This window comes from Podarcis vaucheri, assembly GCF_965113315.1.
Source record: "Podarcis vaucheri genome assembly, chromosome: 2".
Lineage (NCBI taxonomy): Eukaryota > Metazoa > Chordata > Lepidosauria > Squamata > Lacertidae > Podarcis > Podarcis vaucheri.
This window is the reverse complement of record NC_138760.1, coordinates 113,053,284-113,072,197: the sequence shown is the minus strand read 5'-3', so window position 1 is coordinate 113,072,197 and position 18,914 is coordinate 113,053,284. Positions and strand designations below refer to the sequence as shown.

The 18,914-nt window shown below is 46.5% G+C and overlaps 2 protein-coding genes and 1 long non-coding RNA gene across 4 annotated transcripts in view; 2 read left to right on the top strand and 1 right to left on the bottom strand.

Annotated features, from left to right (window-relative positions):
- LOC309525534 overlaps window positions 1-18,914 on the top strand; it is a 116,909-nt gene that overhangs the window by 34,158 nt on the left and 63,837 nt on the right. The gene's annotated exons all lie outside the window — the stretch shown is intronic.
- On the bottom strand, window positions 742-5,125 carry LOC309525164 (uncharacterized protein). 2 transcript variants are annotated; one of them, XM_082210637.1, is made up of 2 exons: window positions 5,024-5,125; window positions 742-3,623 (listed from the first exon to the last, which is right to left on the bottom strand). In XM_082210637.1, the coding sequence occupies exon 2, from the start codon at window positions 3,282-3,284 to the stop codon at window positions 2,439-2,441; it is 846 nt and encodes a 281-aa protein (XP_082066763.1). In that variant the 5' UTR covers window positions 3,285-3,623; window positions 5,024-5,125; the 3' UTR covers window positions 742-2,438. The 2 variants fall into 2 exon arrangements, with proteins under 2 accessions (XP_082066763.1, XP_082066762.1); XM_082210636.1 differs by having other exon boundaries at window positions 4,946-5,096.
- On the top strand, window positions 3,560-14,161 carry LOC309527498 (uncharacterized protein; the record flags this gene model as incomplete). The annotated part of the gene is made up of 3 exons (XM_082214324.1): window positions 3,560-3,568; window positions 9,561-9,819; window positions 12,524-14,161. The coding sequence occupies 3 exons, from the start codon at window positions 3,560-3,562 to the stop codon at window positions 13,699-13,701; spliced, it is 1,446 nt and encodes a 481-aa protein (XP_082070450.1). The 3' UTR covers window positions 13,702-14,161.

Genomic DNA, 18,914 nt, shown 5'->3' with positions numbered 1-18,914 from the left:
ACGGCTTTTGAAGGCAGGAGAGGTCCGCGAAGCCTGGGCGCGCTGATCTCGGCATGCCGGCAACTCTCCGCAAACAGCGGCAGCGCTGCCGCTGCTCGCGGAGAGGTCCGCGAAGCCTGGGCGCGCTGATCTCAGCACGCGCAGGCTTTGGCATGCCGGCAACTCTCCGCAAACAGCGGCAGCGCTGCCGCTGCTCGCGGAGAGGTCCGCGAAGCCTTGGCCGGACAGCTTTTGAAGGCAGGCGGGGGGGACAAAGACTTTCGCCCCCCGCCAGCCTTCAGAAGAGGTCCAGGACCTCTTCTGAAGGCTGGCGGGGGGCAAAAGTCTTTGTCCCCCCTGCCTGCCTTCCCAGGGGCTTTTAAATCGCCCCGGACAGGGAGAAGCCCTCCGCTGTCCCGGGGTTTTTTAAAATGCTGGGGTGGGTGGGAAGAAAAGCCCTTGTCCCCCCCCCCAGCCTTCAGAAGAGGTCGGGGGACAGACTGTCCCCGGACCTGGTCTGAAGTCGGTTTCCCTAGGAATGCATTAATTGATTTTCAATGCATTCCTATGGGAAACCGTGCATCGCAAGACGAAAAACTCGCAAGAAGAAAAAACTTGCGGAACGAATTAATTTCGTCTTGCGAGGCACCACTGTATATAAATGCTTTAAAATAAGTTGATGAATTTGTGCTCAGTGTGAGGTGCCAACGTTTTGTTACAGGGTTGGTTTAAGACTTTTTTCTTCGCCCAGGAATTTGATGGATTTTGATTCAACCGAGCAGAGGTGGCATATGAGTATTGCTCTGGGTTGCAGAATCCTGCCTCTCGCCCCATGGTGGAATATAATGTTTTATGTATAAGTTTTAAAAACTTGATTGTGAACCACTTAGACTGCCTTATGTCAAGCAACTAACAAATTAATTAGTAGTAATACTAATACAGTATTTATTTTCTATGAACTAACTAGTCCATGAGAGCTTATGCTACCATAGATTTTACGGGTAAGAATTTATCTTATGACATTTTGTTGTTTTGCTGTGGCAGATGCACTTTCCAGTGGGCCGTTTTGCAATTTTTGCAGCAGCTTATAAGCTTCCAACAAATTTACATTTGACACTGTGAACAATTCAGATGTATTTTTTTAATAATAATTTTTGTTTTACAATTTCAAATGAACATTTTACTAACTTTGAAATATCCAGCAACTTCCCTTCTTCTCTTTCCATGGTTCGTTTTACATATCACACATCCCTGCGTATATTACTATAACCATTCAAATCAATTTTCCACTTTTACAGTCATCAAAAATTATTTACTCTGTTGAATTTGTCTTAATGCTGCCAGCGTTTTCAGCTGTACACAGTTATTTTCCATATATTCAATAAATGCTTTCCAATCTTCTTTAAACGTATGTTCTTCTTGCTCTCTTATTCCATATGTTAAATCTGTCAACTTAAGTTGCCCTCGCTCACTTTCCATTTTGGGGCTAAAAAAACACGGGCCGCAATTGTTGCGTACATGAATAACCTTTCCTGGCACCTGGAACTTTCATTCTGGTTTATCCCCAGTAAAAAGGACTCTGGTTTTTTTTTGGGGGGGGGGAAGTAATTTTGAGAAAATGTAAATAAAATATTTTATTATTGTATTTTCATCATTAAAAAAATTCTGTTTGAAGAACTATGGTGTTGGATGTCCTAAATGTTTCTAGGCAGTTTTAAAAATATTTTTATTTTAAATTGTACTGTTTTAACATCCGACGTTTGCCATGCTGGGATCCTTAAGGAGGAAGGGCATCGCACAAAATTTAATAAATAAATAAAGCTCATTTTTTAAAAAGGTTTTTTTAAAAAAGGAGTTGGCATTCTATTCACACCATGCGTTTTAAGTACTATGATACCATTTTACACTGTCATGGCTTCCCCCAAAGAATTCTGGGAGCTGTAGTCTGTTAAGGGTTTCCTAACAACAATTTCCCTCACAGAACTGCAGTTGTCACAGTGGTTTAATGATCAATTCCTCAATCGAGAGGAAAGGGAAGGTTGTATTTTTTAAAAAAGTAAATGTGGAAGGATATTTAAGAAAGAAAGAAAGAAAGAAAGAAAGAAAGAAAGAAAGAAAGAAAGAAAGAAAGCCTATCCAGGAGTGAAAGTTATCACCTATCACGGCACATTTTCTTATGCCAAGCTATGATAATTACGACTCAATGATTTGCCAGTCAGAGCAATGTGGTCCCATCTTCTACAATTCTCAGAAGGGTTTAACAGTCAATCCCTTTTCCCATGGAATTATGGGAATTGTAGGTTTATGAGGGGAATGGACACCCCTTAGCAACTCACAGCACCCTTAACAAACTACAGTTTCTCGGGATTCTTTGCGGGAAGCCATGACTGTCTTCAAAGTGGTATGATACCGCTTTAAACGTACAGTGCAGACGGCCCCTTTTGTCGCAGAGCAGTCGCCTATGGCATTTTCTTACGAAGGTGAAGTTTCTGATGAGCGATGAGGGGCGATTTTTGGCTGAAGCTTCTCCCACAGTCGGGACAAACATACGGTTTCTCTCCCGTGTGGGTTCTAATATGCTGCGTAAGAATTGAGCTCACCCTAAAGCTCCGCTCACAGTCGGGACATTTATACGGTTTTTCTCCCGTGTGGATTCTCTGGTGTTTACTAAGGGTGGAAAGGATAGTAAAGCCTTTCCCACAATCGGGGCACTGGAAGGGCCTCTCTCCTGTGTGAATTCTCTGGTGCACGTTGAGATGGGAGCTCCGGTTGAAGCTTTTCCCGCATTCCGCGCACAAAAAGGGCTTCTCTGACGTGTGGACTCTCTGATGTTCAATAAGGCTCGAACTCACAGTGAAACTTTTCCCACAGTCGGGGCATTCATAAGGTTTCTCTCCCGTGTGGCTTCTCTGATGCGTCACGAAGTTTGAGCTCTGACTGAAGCTTTTCCCGCACTCACCGCAGACGTAAGGTTTCTCCCCGGTGTGAACCCGGTGGTGTTTAATGAGGTCTGCTTTGTAACTGAAACTCTTCTCGCACACGGGGCATTTGTAGGGCTTTTCTTCCATGTGGATTTTTCTGTGTCGGCTCAGAGTGGAGCTGGCCCCGTACCTTTTCCCACATTCGGGGCACTTGTATGGCTTTTCTCCAGTGTGGATTCTCTGATGAGTGCTGAGGTTCTTGCTGTGAGTAAAACATTTCCCACACTCCAGGCATCTGTACAGTTCGGCTTGATGTTCGAAAGGATCTGAGCGGCCCACGAAGCTTTCCCCAAAATTGGGGCATTGAAATAATTTCTCTCCCATGTGATGCTGCAGGCGAGTTTATTCTCCAGTTGTGTCTCCTGAGCCCCAAAAACTGATTAAGAGTCCCTGCTTTGCACGTTTCTCGACAAGGGAAAAAATTGAAGCTTCAGGCTGAACGATGTATTCAAAGTCAAAATATTTTGAAGCTGACTTTGCTGTATGACGGATGATTAAATTGTGTTCTGACCAGTAATATTCCCTAGTCAGAACTGTCTGTTTACTTAACTGGAGTTACCCTCATTCAAGCCCTTCACTTTTATTCTTCTGCACAGGAAATGGATGACGTACCAGATGCCAAAAGGAGATAAGTAAGAGGTCCATCACGTTCTCCTCTTCATTCTGCCAAGACACAGAGAGTTCAATATTATTATTATTATTAATTGTCCAAAATATTTGGAGGCCACTGGGTTTGGGGCTGTAGCTAATACATGTTTACTCAGAAATAAGCCCCACTGAGCGCAATGGGTCTGGCTCCTAGATAAGTCTATATAGGATTGCAGCTTAAGCCTATGGATACATGCTAATGAAAATGTATATTCTTCCAGTTTACCCCCTGCTTTTATTTCCCTTCCCTTCTTCCTTGTGCGGAATTTCAAATTGTCCTCTAGAATTTGTAAAGTACCATGCTCAGGGATGGTCTTATTGTGGGGCAACCAGTCTCATATAACCAACATGTTTAAGTCTACTTAACACATGAAGGGGTTAAGACCATAGAGTAAGCTGTCCTGCCAGGCTCAGCCTAGGTCGCTCCCCCTCACTTTGGGAGGAAGGTAATCACGCCCTATTGTACTTCACTCTACCTGGGAAGCTCATCCTCTGCTGGTTGCTCCAGCTCAGAATGCATGGCTCTCACTGGCCAACCTTGAGTTCCTATACCAATAATGTAGGAACTTTCACCACTAACTTTCAAATCCAAGGAAGTTTTACTGCCTGTGCAACTTTTTTTGGAATGCTGTATGGAAAAGCACATGAATCTGGCCTTGGGAGAGTTTATAAGTAAACCATTTTTAACTTCAAATGTGTGGTCTTTTTCTATGTTAGGGGAAGAGAGGCACTTTGAAAGGTCTAACAGCATATATTTCCACACTTTGCTGCAATTTTTGTGATTTTAAATCTCTACTGGGGTTCTCTCACCAAAGAGTACTTACCCCAAACTTGGATCTTGGCAACCAATAATTATCCTTCATTTATTTTTTCCCTTGAACCAATATTCATCTATTATAGTGTTTCCCAGACTTTCTCCCCTATGGACCACTTGGATATTGCTGAAGGTCTTATGGTGGCCGATTTAATGATTTTTCTGCCTTTTGCACTACATGCAATATTCTTTTTAACTATCTTTTAATTGCTGCTTTTACTACTTGAAGTTTATAAGTCGCTCCACAAAAAAGCAGGGCATGCATTTTAAACATAAATAATTTTAATATATATCGGAAAGGCTACAGGCTGCCTAACCTTGCCACAGCTTCGTGGAAAAGACTCTGCTCCAAATCTTTGCAAGCGCCCAGTTCTTTACTTCCTGGTTTTACTTCCTTGCTTCTCTAAAACACCTGCTGTCCTTTGGGAAAATGCAGTTCCCTTAATATATATATATATTCTCTGCAGGCTGAGAACTGCAGGTAGGACGTGACAGCCGTCGGAGATGGCCATTTGTCCCTTACCTTCTTATTCCCACTCCGATCCCAAAGACAAACAGCGGAAGCAGCAACGCTTTTAATCTCCTGGGAAAGAAGCCTCACCTTGGCTAGTCTCACAAGGGGCCTCTGCCTCTCCAGAGCTTGGGAAACCGGAAACTTGCAAGGAAGAAGATGAGCAAATTCCTTGATCCGGAAGCTCAAAAGATCTTCGCTTTGCTCTCTCCCTCTTCTTATTTCCCAGCAAGTCAATCCGATCTCATATAGAGCCCTCTGCTGGTTAAGGCCGGCCATGTGTGTTGGAAGCGGTGGGTGGGCGCGATCAGGGAAATGGTAGAGTTGAAAGGAACCCCCAAGAGTCAAAATTTATTATTGTTGTTCCGCCTGGCCTTTGGTTTGGACTCAGTCTGACCCTTATGTTTCCCTCCCCTTATGGTCTTGATTTATCGGCTACTTTTAAAATGAGGCTGCATTTTAAACTGCATTTTAACCTGTATTTTAAATTGGGTCCCTCCCCATTATGTTTTTACTGTGATTTTATTGGTGTTAGTTGCCCTGCGAGGGCAGGGTATAAATAAAATGTATTATTATTATTACAGTGGTACCTCGGGATGCAAACGGGATCAGTTCTGGAGCCCCATTCGCACCCTGAAGCGAACGCAACCCGCGTCTGCGGGTCGCGTTTCGTCGCTTCCGCGCATGCGCATGACGTCATTTTGATCATCTGCGCATGCGCGAGCGGCGAGACCCAGAAGTAACGCACTCCGTTACTTCCGGGTCATCGCGGAGCACAACCTGAAAATACTTATCCTGAAGCATATTTATCCCAAGGTATGACTGTATTATAGGTACACAGGTGGCACTGTGGGTTAAACCACAGAGCCGGTTGTTGTTGTTTAGTTGTGTCCAACTCTTTGTGACCCCATGGACCAGAGCACGCCAGGCACTCCTGTCTTCCACTGCCTCCCGCAGTTTGGTCAAACTCATGCTGGTAGCTTCGAGAACACTGTCCAACCATCTCGTCCTCTGTCATCCCCTTCTCCTTGTGCCTTCCATCTTTCCCAACATCAGGGTCCCACCACAGAGCCTAGGGCTTGCCAATCAGAATGTCGGCAGTTCGAATTCTCGCGACGGGATGAGATCCCATTGCTTGGTCCCTGCTCCTGCCCACCTAGCAGTTCAAAAGCACGTCAAAGTGCAAGTAGATAAATAGGTACCACTCCGGCGGGAAGGTAAACGGTGTTTCTGTGCACTGCTCTGGTTTGCCAGAAGCGGCTTAGTCATGCTGGCCACATGACCTGGAAGCTGTACACCGGCTCCCTTGGCCAATAAAGCCAAATGAGCGCTGCAACCCCAGAGTCGGCCACGACTGGACCTAATGGTCAGGGGTCCCTTTACCTTTACATTTACCTGCCAGCCATTTAAAAAATTAAGTATCAAGCACCACTGTTAAAGCCAGGGGTCCCTTTACCTTTATGACTGTATTATTATTATTATCGAGTCCAACCCCCTGCAATGCAGGAATTGGTTGGCCATTTTTATGACTACAACTCCCAACGAACATGGTGATGGGAGACAGCATCCAGCAGATTCTCCACCCCTAGTATAAAAACTAATACATTTTAGGGAAGCTTTTAATGTTTTATGTTTTATCGCTTATTATTATTATTATTATTATTCTCTTGGGAGCCGCCCAGTGACCAGATGGGCTGGGTATAAATAATAAATTGTTCTTATATTATATTATTGCACTTAATACACATTTAAAGCACATATCTCCTCCCCAAGAATCCTGGGAGCTGTAGTTTATCCCTCACAGAGCATAAAGCTGCTGAATCCACACTTGCATGGGACTGAAAAAGCATATGATCTGCCTGTAAAAATAGTAATTAACTATGCTATTCAACCTTTCTCCCTCCTCTATGTGACATCCTTTTATATATTTGAACATGGCTATCATATCACCCCTTAACCTCCTCTTCTCCAGGCTAAACATGCCCAGCTCCCTTAGCCGTTCCTCATAAGGCATCGTTTCCAGGCCTTTGACCATTTTGGTTGCCCTCCTCTGGGCACGTTCCAGTTTGTCAGTGTCCTCCTTGAACTGTGGTGCCCAGAACTGGACACAGTACTCCAGGTGAGGTCTGACCAGAGCATAATACAGTGGCACTATTACTTCCCTTGATCTAGATGCTATACTCCTATTGATGCAGCCCAGAATTGCATTGGCTTTTTTAGCTGCCGCGTCACACTGTTGGCTCATGTCAAGTTTGTGGTCAACCAAGACTTCTAGATCCTTTTCACATGTACTGCTCTCAAGCCAGGTGTCACCCATCTTGTATTTGTGCGTCTCATTTTTTTTTGCCTAGGTACAATATTTTACATTTCTCCCTGTTAAAGAAGTGTGCATGCACACGAAAGCTTATACCAAGAACTAACTTAGTTGGTCTTTAAGGTGCTACAGGAAGAAATTTTTTTATTCTCCCTGTTAAAGTTCATCTTGTTTCTTTTGGCCCAGTTCTCTAATCTGTCAAGGTCGTTTTGAAGTGTGATCCTGTCCTCTGGGGTGTTAGCCACCCCTCCCAGTTTGGTGTCATCTGCAAATTTGATCAGGATGCCCTTGAGTCCATCATCCAAGTCGTTGATAAAGATGTTGAATAAGACCGGGCCCAAGACAGAACCCTGTGGCACCCCACTAGTCACTCTTCTCCAGGATGAAGAGGAACCATTGATGAGCACCCTTTGGGTTCGGTCAGTCATAGGATCGTAGCGTTGGAAGGGACCGCCAAGGAAGGAAGGAACAGATTGTCTGTGCGTATCCTCGCGATAAGCTTGTGGAAACTATTTTCTTACACTGATAACTCGTTTTTCTTCCCCAAAAAAGTCTCTCATCTAGGTGATGATCGGAAGCAGACCTACCTGAGCAAAATGATGACCTCATGCGCCTTCAAAACAGAGTGACATCAATAACTGGCTCTTTTTCAGCCACTGCACAGTTTTCTCTCATATTTTTGTTAAAAAAACCAAACACAATTTCTAGGCTTGGCAAACCCCCCCCCCCCATTTCCACTGCTGAACAGCTTGAAACACCTGACTACCCACCCCAACCTCCATAGATGGTACCAGTGCCACGTCATGCCCATCTCAAGTAGGCACCTTCGCTGTGCGCTTTTCGGCACCTGCTGAAAACACCCTTTTTTAGACAAGCCTCCCCCCCCCCAGATACTTAGAAAGCTGAGGTTATATTCCTCCGTTTTAGTGGTTTAACCTTCTGTGTCTGCTTCTTGAGAACGAAGTACAGTGGTACCTCGGGTTACATACGCTTCAGGTTACATACGCTTCAGGTTACACACTCCACTAAGCCAGAAATAGTGCTTCAGGTTAAGAACTTTGCTTCAGGATAAGAACAGAAATCGGGCGCGGTGGCGGCAGGAGGCCCCATTAGCTAAAGTGGTGCTTCAGGTTAAGAACAGTTTCAGGTTAAGTACGGACCCCCGGAACGAATTAAGTACTTAACCCGAAGTACCACTGTATCTACATCTACACTTTCATGAGCATGTGCATGCACAGGTCACATACCTTGAAAGATGTCGTCTTAAATCCTGAAAGAACCTCAGATCACCGTACTGTATTCTACTCTTGCAGATGTGTGACTTGCACTACTGTGGAGGCAGCTGACGACTTTCTGTGTGCATTGGCCTTCAATCACTGTAATTTTTTTTTAATGGATGACTTTATCTCTTCTGTAAACCAGTTTTTGTACAATCAAGCGGTGTATAAATTTAATAATAACAATAATAATATTTTAAAAAAATTCTTTATACCCTGCCCTTCCTGGTTCAAAAACCAGGCTCAGGGTGGCTAACAACAAATTTAAAACACTTAATTGATGCAACAACAAAAAAAAAGCATAAAATACAATATAAAACGTGAATAACAATAAATTCAGAATTAAAAAATCAATTTTGGAGGGAAATCCACCCAATAAACATTAGATGATCAGCAGGGCTAGCTGGCTAAATTAGTCCTATTTGGGCCAGCAAAGAGACCAGGGGAGAATTAGCTGTGGGATCCCAGAGCGGATAATCTTCATAAAAGGGGGAGGGGGAGGGAAGGAAGGGGAATAAAAGATCAGGCTAAGTTCAAGTTGAAAACCAGGCAGAATAGCTTTGTCTTACAGGCCCTGCGGAAGGAAGTTAAATCCTGCAGGGCCCTGGTCTCATGGGGCAGAGCATTCCACCAGGTCGGAGCCATCACTGAGAAGGCCCTGGCCCTTATTTTTTTAAAAAAATTAAAAAGCACTGCTGCAAATTTTCCTCGATTTAATATTTTAGTCAAACCGTTTTAAGGGGTCTTTACAAAAAAACCAATAAAGGCGTATGTATAACTTTTAAGAAGGGAACAAGCAAGCAAGCAAGCAAACAGTCCTATCCCTTGGTACTTGGGTTGCGAGGCGGTCTCCATAGGATGCTTTTGTGCCGGAGATCACGCGAAGGCTCCCCCCTTCTTCTCCCTATGCCGCAATGCTGCAAGAGAAATCTCTGCATCCCGCGACTCTTAACGCAACAGCTCGACCTTCTCCCCCTCTATCTCTCTCCCCCCAGCTGCGGGATAGACACCCTCTCCCCGCCCTCCCTAACTTTAGACGCCACGAGCGACACCCGGCGCAGGCAGGCAGCGTCCAGCAGAGGGCTCCTCCTCCGCCTATTTGCGAAGGAAGCGGCGGTGGCGAGAGAAATACGGTATCCACCGGGGCCCTTCTCTTCTCCCGCCCACGATCCCAGAAGATCGACGGGAGCTGGACCCCCTGCTGGGGAGGGATCTTGGGGACGCCTGCACGGAAAAGGACGCCGAGCTGCCGCAAGGGCCCGGATCCCGCGTTGCAAAGCCCGAGCCCCACCGAGGTGAGACGCAGCAAGCCGCCCTTGGGCCGCGGCGGCCATTAGCTCCTCCCATGCAGCCCGTCGAGTCTCTTTGCAAGGCCGGAGGGTGGGGAGATGGGGGGGGGCGAATCGCCCCGGGGAAAGGCCCGTCCAGGGGCCGAGCAGGGCTGGGGGTGAGGAAGCCCCCCAATCTGCGCCCAAGCGGTTCGGTTGGGAGAAAAGCAGAACGACGGATGAATGGAAAGGTTTTTTTTGTTTTTTTTTTTTGCTGTCCGCAGCCTAGGATCTGCTGGAGGGGTAGATCCGCCAACGAGGCAGGCGGTTTAGATCCCCGCGATCTCTACACGCGTGCGAAAATAAGGGGGGATTATCACGATCAGGACAAGCAGCCTCATCCAGCCTCGCGCTTCGAGGAAATCCGGGTGGCGTATATTGAAATTGCCACGTTTTGCTTTTCAGAACAGCCCTGGGAGATAGAACGGGCTGAGATATACACTGGTACCTCTGGTTACATACGCTCCATGTTACAGATGCTTCAGGTTACAGACTCCGCTAACCCAGAAATAGTACCTCGGGTTAAGAACTTTGCTTCAGGATGAGAGCAGAAATCGTGCTGTGGCAGCGGGAGGCCCCCATTAGCTAAAGTGGTGCTTCAGGTTAAATACAGTTTCAGGTTAAAAAACAGACCTCCAGAACGAATTAAGTTCTTAACCCGAGGTAGCACTGTATCATATGACTACCACAGGCTTTGAGGAAGTGCGGGAAAAGTTGGCCGTAGTGTTCTCCCCCAGTTCCAGTGTTCCAGGTGTGGTCTGACCAGGGCAGAATAAAAGCAGTACTATGGCTTCCCTTGATCTGGACACTAGACTTCTGTTGTCACAGCCTAGAATAGCATCAGCTTTTTTTTTTCTTCTTTTTTTGCCGCTGCATCTCACTGTTGACTTATGTTAAGCTTGTGGTTGCTAAGAACCCGAGATCTTGGCCACCCTTCTCTGCACACATTCCAGGTTGTCAATATGTCTCTTTATTTGTGGTATGTTGGGGACAGGACTGGCATTATCAATTGGGTGGGTACCAGCCATGGTGTTCACTCCAGCAGCGGTGAGTGAGTCCTACTGGGACCCCAAAGAGAGAGAAAAAGGAGGAAGTAGCATAACCACAGGGACGCGGGTGGCGCTGTGGTTAAACCACAGAGCCTAGGACTTGCTGATCAGAAGGTCGGCGGTTCGAATCCCTGCAACGGGGTGAGCTCCCGTTGCTCGGTCCCTGTTCCTGCCAACCTAGCAGTTCGAAAGCACGTCAATGTGCAAGTAGATAAATAGGTACCGCTCCGGCGGGAAGGTAAACGGCGTTTCCGTGTGCTGCTCTGGTTCGACAGAAGCAGCTTAGTCATGCTGGCCACATGACTCGGAAGCAAGCTCCCTCCGCCAATAAAGTGGGATGAGCGTCGCAACCCCAGAGTCGGTCACGACTGGACCTAATGGTCAGGGGTCCCTTTACCTTTACCTTTAGCATAACCACAGAAAACAAAACAAGAGGCAAACTCTCAGAACAGTACTGGAAAAGGAATCATTTTATCACGTAAACCATTTTATCACTTTAGATTGATTGATTGATTGATTGATTGATTGAATGAATGAATTTATATACCACCCTATACCCAGAGGTCTCAGGGAGGCTCACAGAAAAGACCACAGTATACAAAATCAAAATAAGAATGATAACCCAATACTGTATAACACCCCTTCAAAAAAAGAGCCACATTTTAAAAGGGTATAGGATGTCCATCAGGTCAGTGAAAGGCCTGGTTAAAAAGGAACGTGTTTGCCTGGTGCCTAAAGGTGCATGATGAAGGCACCAGGTAAACTTCCCTGGGGAGAGCATTCCACAGATGGGGAGCCACCGCAGAAAAGGCCCTGTTCTCGTCTTGCCACCCTCCGAATCTCTCAAGGAGGAGGCACACGAAGGAGGGTCTCAGAAGATGATCTCAGGGTCCGGGTAGGTTCATATGGGAAGAGGCGGTCCTTGAGGTGCTGTGGTCCTGAGTATGCCGCTTATATGCCCAGATGGCTTCAATGTATACGACAAGACAACACCACCACAAACTGGCTTTGAAAAACTTTTTCATATTCTCCAGTGTGCTACCCTTGCCGTTGTGGCGGCATGGGATTGCCGTTCTGTGATGGACTTACGCTACTTGTTGAACGGTTCATTTATCCAGTCTGAATAACATTTACTGCACATGTAACTTGTTAAGATAGAGTTGTACATTTATCCACTCCATGTTTACAGTATCTCCAGGCTTTGTTTTGCACATGGCACCTTAGTATGTTTGTTGTTTGAATGGTTACAAGTCTATTTCTATTCTAGCTATTATTCTAGTAAATTTGGTTTTATACTTATAAGCCAGTTTATGGTGTTGTTGCTTTGTTGTATTAATACTGTCACCACATTTGATACTTTGTGTATATACTTCAGTGTATACATTCAGTCTCTTCTGCTTTCTTCCATCTTAAAGTCAGACCCAAAGAGCAGTTTAAAAAATTTTTAGTCGATAAACAATGCACCAAAGGTTGAGAAAATGGGAAGAAGGGCTTGTGAACATCAATAAGGGGATTGTATGAATCTCTAGTCTGACTCCCTGCAATACGAAACAATTTTTGGAGTCCTCAGCACGGAATAACGCCTCATCTCTGGGTTTTTTTCTCTCTCTGTTTCTTTTCAGCTATTGATAAAATGTTGACCCAACACAAAGAAGAGAAAACTGACCAGGAAAGTCTCTTGGAAGAGGGCAGCACTAGGAGCCCGTCTCACTTGAAGGCCTTTCTGGAAAGGCATGGAACTGGGATGCCGGAAGAACAAGTTCTCAAGAAGAAACATGTGTGTCCCGATTGTGGGAAGAACTTTTGCCGCCGTTCGGACCTTGTCCGGCACCGGAAACTCCATACGGGAGACCGTCCGTTTATCTGTTCCAAGTGTGGGAAAGGCTTTGTTCAGAGTACCCACCTCATTGCGCACCAGAAAAGCCACGTGCGAGAGAAGCCCTTTTTCTGTCCTCACTGCGGAAGAAGCTTTAACCAGATCCTGAACTTCAACAGACACCAGAGAACTCACTCTAAGGAACCGCCGTTCCAGTGCTGCGACTGCGGGAAGACCTTCAGCCGCAGCTCGAATCTTATTATGCACCAGAGGGCGCACACAGGGGAGAGGCCCTATAAATGCTTCGACTGTGGAAATAGCTTCAGCAGGAGCTCCACTCTCGTTACTCATCAGAGAATCCACACCGGCGAGAAACCCTATAAATGCCAGGACTGCTGGAAAAGCTTTGGCAGACGCTCGACCCTGGTGATGCACCAGAGAATCCACACGGGGGAGAAGCCTTATCAATGTCCCGACTGCCCGGAAAGCTTCAGCGTTAAATCGGGTCTTCTAAGTCATCAGAGAATCCACATGACCGAGAAACCCTACCTTTGCCTGGAGTGCGGCAAAAACTTCTGCCGGAGCGCAGACCTTATCATCCACCAGAGAATCCACACGGGAGAAAAACCCTACAAGTGCAATGACTGCGGCAAGAAATTCAACACGAACTCGCACCTCGTCACTCACCTGAGGATTCACACAGGGGAAAAACCCTACAAGTGTCCCGAGTGCGGGAAAGGCTTCTCTTACAGCTCAGTGCTTGTGGGCCACCAGCGGCTTCACACGGGAGAAAAGCCGTACGCCTGTCTCGAGTGCGGGAAAACCTTCCGCAACAATTCGCACCTTATCACGCACCAGAGAGTGCACACGGGAGAGAAGCCTTACGAATGCGCCGAGTGCGGGAGGGGTTTCAGCGTCAGTTCAAACCTTCGGAAGCACCGGAAAATCCACGAAAGGGAGACCTCTCTTAAAGATTCTGAGTAGCAACCCTAGCTGATGGAGTCCCAGTTAGGCGCTAGCAAAGCTTGCAAACCAGCGGTTCTCAACCTGTGGGTCCCCAGATGTTGTTGGACTACAACTCCCATCATCCCTGAGCTCTGGCCTTGCTAGCTAGGGACGATGGGAGTTGTAGTTCAACAACATCTGGGGACCCACAGGTTGAGAAAGGCTGTTGGAAACGGAAATTGATGCACGTTGGGGGGTGCCTGAGAAAAACATCAGGAAAATCTTTTGCAACGCGGAATAGGCAACATGGAGCATAGGGTAGCAAGGAACGCAGACCAAATCTAGTCTCGGAAAGATCTGGTTCTGGTAAATCCTGACAATTCTGTTTCCCTAACGGGTGGGATAAGATGTGGAATCTTCTGTATTCTGTCTTCACCAGAGAAACTCGCACGCTTTTTCTCAAAAGGAGTTAACGCGAATAAAGTAGATTTGTACCTGCTTCCTTGGCGGCACCTGTGTTTCTGACGTCCGGCTTCTTCAAAATATAGTGGCGGCAGAGAGCAATACGGAAAGGGCGTGATGGGTGGTGGGGGCTGCTGGGCGGCGAGACAGGCGAACAGCACACGGATCATATAAATAGCTAACGTCACAAAAGTCAGTGCGATTCCAGTAGTCATCGGCTGAACAAAAGCTTGTGCACAATCAATAACGGGCAGATGGGGTAGAGCACCACAGAGATGGGATGGGGAGCCTTAGACCTTGGGGGCTGAATGCAGCCTTCTAGGCCTCTTATCTGACACCTGGGACTTTCCCTAGCCCCACCCACTACTGACCCTGCCCCACCCTCTCCTTGAGTGTTTTTGCCTGGCTTGACTTTGTCCTCGAACTCCGATGATGCCAGCAATGGAGCTCTAGTGCATGCAGAAACTTGCCTACTGTACAAAGGCAAAGTTTAACATTCATTGCCCCGCCTCCTTTTGCCCCTGGATCCTCCCACCACTGGGCCCTGGGCCTGTAAAAGGTCCCCCCCACCCCGAGATAAGAGGGTAGAATATCATCTGCCTCTGGGGGGGAGAGCAGAGATTCTGTTCTTTGCCAGGTTGATGTTTTATGTTTTTAATACTTTCTTGGGAGCTGCCTAGAGTGACTGGGGCATCCCAGTCATATGGGCGGCATATTAATAACAATAATCACACACACACACACACACCAGTGTGTTCAGTTTTCTCTACCGCATGTCACTCAGTGCTACAATTATACTGTCATGACAGCAGATCCAAGTATCCAGAGGGGTGCAAAGTGAATTTGGGGGGCGAGCAGAGGTGAGTTTTGTTGGATTTCTTGTAGAGAACTGGCTGGTTTATTTTAACACTCTCATCCTAACCCATGGGTGGGCAAATTAAGGCCTGGGGGCCGGATCCGGCCCAATCACCTTCTAAATCCAGCCCGCAGATGGTCCAGGAATCAGTGTGTTTTTACATGAGTAGAATGTGTCCTTTTATTTAAAATGCTTCTCTGGGTTATTTGAGGGGCATAGGAATTCGTTCAGTATTATTATTTTCCCAAAATATAGTCCGCCCCCCCCACAAGGCCTGAGGGACAGTGGACCGGCCCCCTGCTGAAAAAGTTTGCTGACCCCTGTCCTAAACCTATGACCTTTGAAGCAAATGCTTTTAAATTTTTTTATAGGGTTAATTTTCAAGAATGCATGTTAAGCCTTAATTTGAATTTGATGTCAGCTGTGCTAGTACAGCTGGAAATTGGAAGGTGGTGCTTCCAGAGATTTTTTTAAAATGCCACCGCACAAGGAGACACTGGATCTTACAAAGCTGTTTTATACCAAGTCAAGACCATTGATCCATCTATCTTAGTAGTGCCCACACTGACTGGTAGCAAACAGTTTTCTCTCCCATCCATACCAGGAGATGCCCGGGATTCAACCTAGCACCTTCTGCATGCAAAACAGATTCTCTGCCTCTGATCTGTAAGGCTGTCCCCCCTTTTCATTGCACCTGTTGATAAAACATCGTGGTTAAGGGCATGAATGATGAAGTCCCCTGGTCCAGCCTTTCTTCCGCCATTAACTCGAGCTTTTTCGAAGCCATTATTCTCTGTCTCACTCTTCCTTTCCATCTGCAATATGGGGAGGGGGTGATAGTTCTCTTTACCAGGATGCCTGTGAAACACTTTAGCTATTCAATATGTGGTGTTAGGGACGTGGGTGGTGCTGTGGGTTAAACCACAGAGCCTAGGACTTGCCAATCCGAAGGTCGGCGGTTCGAATCCTCGCAACGGGGTGAGCTCCTGTTGCTCGGTCCCTGCTCCTGCCAACCTAGCAGTTCGAAAGGACATCAAAGTGCAAGTAGATAAATAGGTACCGCTCTGGCGGGAAGGTAAACAGCGTTTCTGTGCGTTGCTCTGGTTCGCCAGAAGCGGCTTAGTCATGCTGGCCACATGACCCGGAAGCTGTACGCCGGCTCCCTCGGCCAGATGAGCACTACAACCCCAGAGTCTGCCACGACTGGACCTAATGGTCAGGGGTCCCTTTACCTTTACCTTATGTGCAAATGACCTGCCACAGACCCACAGTTCCTTCTTTCAAGAAGGTTTACCAAGAAGTGTTTCTCCCCAAACTATCCAGGTCATGCGCCTTCAGTTCCAGCACATTTAGATCTCAAGACCCTCGTGTTTCAGAGCTGATGGTGGATGTATCTGCAAAACTGGTTACTGCAGCATTCTGAATTCTATTTTTCAAATGCTCAGGGAAACCTCCATGTCCAGATAAACTCTGTTTGAATACCACATGCTGCAGAAGCACAATGGCAGCAGAGAGCAGTTGTCAATCACATCCTGATTGTGGATTTCTGGACACATCTGTAGGCTGGATTAGATGGGCATATCAATATTTGACCTGGGCATCACAAAAATCAGTGTCAGCTTTCCTATCCTCTGACATCACTTCCAATTGCCACAGTTTTCCGAGGAAGCAATTCACATACAGTGGTACCTCGGGTTAAGAACTTAGTTCGTTCTGGAGGTCCGTTCTTAACCTGAAACCGTTCTTAACCTGAGGTACCACTTAGTTAATGGGGCTTCACGCTGCTGCTGCACGATTTCTGTTTTCATCCTGAGGTAAAGTTCTTAACCTGAGGTACTTTTTCTGGGTTAGCGGAGTCTGTAACCTGAAGCGTCTGTAACCCGAGGTACCACTGTATTTAGCTGCAAGTCACAAAGTAATGAATTATCAAGGGATGTAATAACAGGTGTGTGACTTGGTCCCAAAAGCCCGTGCCTACTGAAAATGGCGCTCTTGGGTAATGGGAAAGGCATGCGTGTTTCTGTTTGGAATATAGGGTGAAAAAGGCACTCCTGGCAAATCAATGCAAGGATCAAGCGCCAACACTGAATTCACATTTTTAAAACAGTGTGGGATGGGGCTTCACAAAACATTGCATCTTAACTAAATAAAAGCAAAAGGTACGGCCTTGAAGTGTCACGGGAACACAAGCAAAGAGGAATATTAAATTATTGGGGGAGAGTTTCACATACAGGGCACTGCTATGTTCACGTGTCGTCGTCGTCGTCACCCCCTGCAACACACCTCACAATGCATATGCTCATGCATGGAGCCCTCATCAGTTCTTAAAGAATGACAGATTTACTTTAGTCCCCAGTTGTCACGGGCTTCAGAAGGTCATAATCCACACCTCGTCCTGATCAAGGGAATTAATAGCACCTCTCTATTCTGCCTTGGTCAGGCCACACCTGGAGTACTGTGTCCAGTTCTGGGCACCACAATTTAAGAAGGATATTGACAAGCTGGAACGAGTCCAGAAGAAGGCAGCCAAGATGAAAAGGGTCTGGAAACCAAGCCTTATGAGGAACGGTTGAGAAAACCAGAGACTTGAGAGGAGATATGGTAGCCATCTTCAGATATTGCAAGGGCTGTCAAAATGGATGTTGGAGCAAGCTTGTTTTCTCCAGCTCTGAAGGCTAGGAACCGAACCAATGCCTTCAAGTTACATGAGATTCCAACTAAACATCAGGAAGACCTTTCTGACAGAGCTGTTGGACAGTGAAACGATCTCCCTCGGTGGAACAATATTGCATCAGTAACTTAATATCTAGTGCAGGCATAGGCAAACTCTGCCCTCCAGATGTTTTGGGACTACAACTCCCATCATCACTAGCTAACAGGACCAGTGGTCGGGGATGATGGGAATTGTAGTCTCAAAACATCTGGAGGGCAGAGTTTGCCTATGCCTGACCTAGCTAGTGGAGAGAGGTGAGATAGCCAGATAATAATAATAGTTTATTTCTACCCCGCCCATCTGGCTGGGTTTCTCCAGCCACTCTGGGCGGCTCCCAACAGAATATTAAAAACACAATAAAACATCAAGCATTAAAAACTTCCCTAAATGGAGCTGCCTTCAGATGTCTTCTGAAAGTCAGATAGTTGTTTATTTCCTTGACATCTGATGGGTGTTCCACAGGGTGGGCACCACTACCAAGAAGGCCCTCTTCCTGGTTCCCTGTAACCTCACATCTCACAGTGAGGGAACTGCCAGAAGGCCCTCAGCGCTGGACCTCAGTGAACGATGGGGGTGGAGACGCTCCTTCAGGTATACAGGGCTGAGGCCGTTCGCTGGTGTTTGAGGTGAACTCATGGCTCTTGGGGGCTGTCCACAACTGGAACCAGTTCACTGGCTGAAACTGGTTCCCCACCCTTGGATTCAGCCATGAGTTAGATATTGCGTGGGTGGAGTTCTCACATAATTATTGTGTGCATAACCAACGCAGGATGAATCAAAGTGACCAAATTTAAACTAGAAGTTGTTTGCCCTGGTTGACCCTAAGCCTTTTCCTTAGAAGAAGAAGAAGAGTTTGGATTTGATATCCCGCCTTTCACTCCCTTTTTAAGGAGTCTCAAAGCGGCTCACATTCTCCTTTCCCTTCCTCCCCCACAACAAACACTCTATGAGGTGAGTGGGGCTGAGAGACTTCAGAGAAGTGTGACTGGCCCAAGGTCACCCAGCAGCTGCATGTGGAGGAGCGGAGACGCGAACCCGGTTCACCAGATTACAAGACTACCGCTCTTAACCACTACACCACACTGGCTCTCTTAGACAGATTTTCCAAAGCAGAATTAAAAAAAAAAAAAAATTGAAATCAAGGCATCAAAGCCATTGCCTATCTTTTCTTCAGATTTCCTGTCTTTCTTTCATTCTTTGACCTTATGTAGCCTTAAAAAA

Bases quoted from the DNA above. Each gene is read 5' to 3' on its own strand.
- LOC309525164 (XM_082210637.1), bottom strand. From the start codon at position 3,284: ATGGGAGAGAAATTATTTCAATGCCCCAATTTTGGGGAAAGCTTCGTG.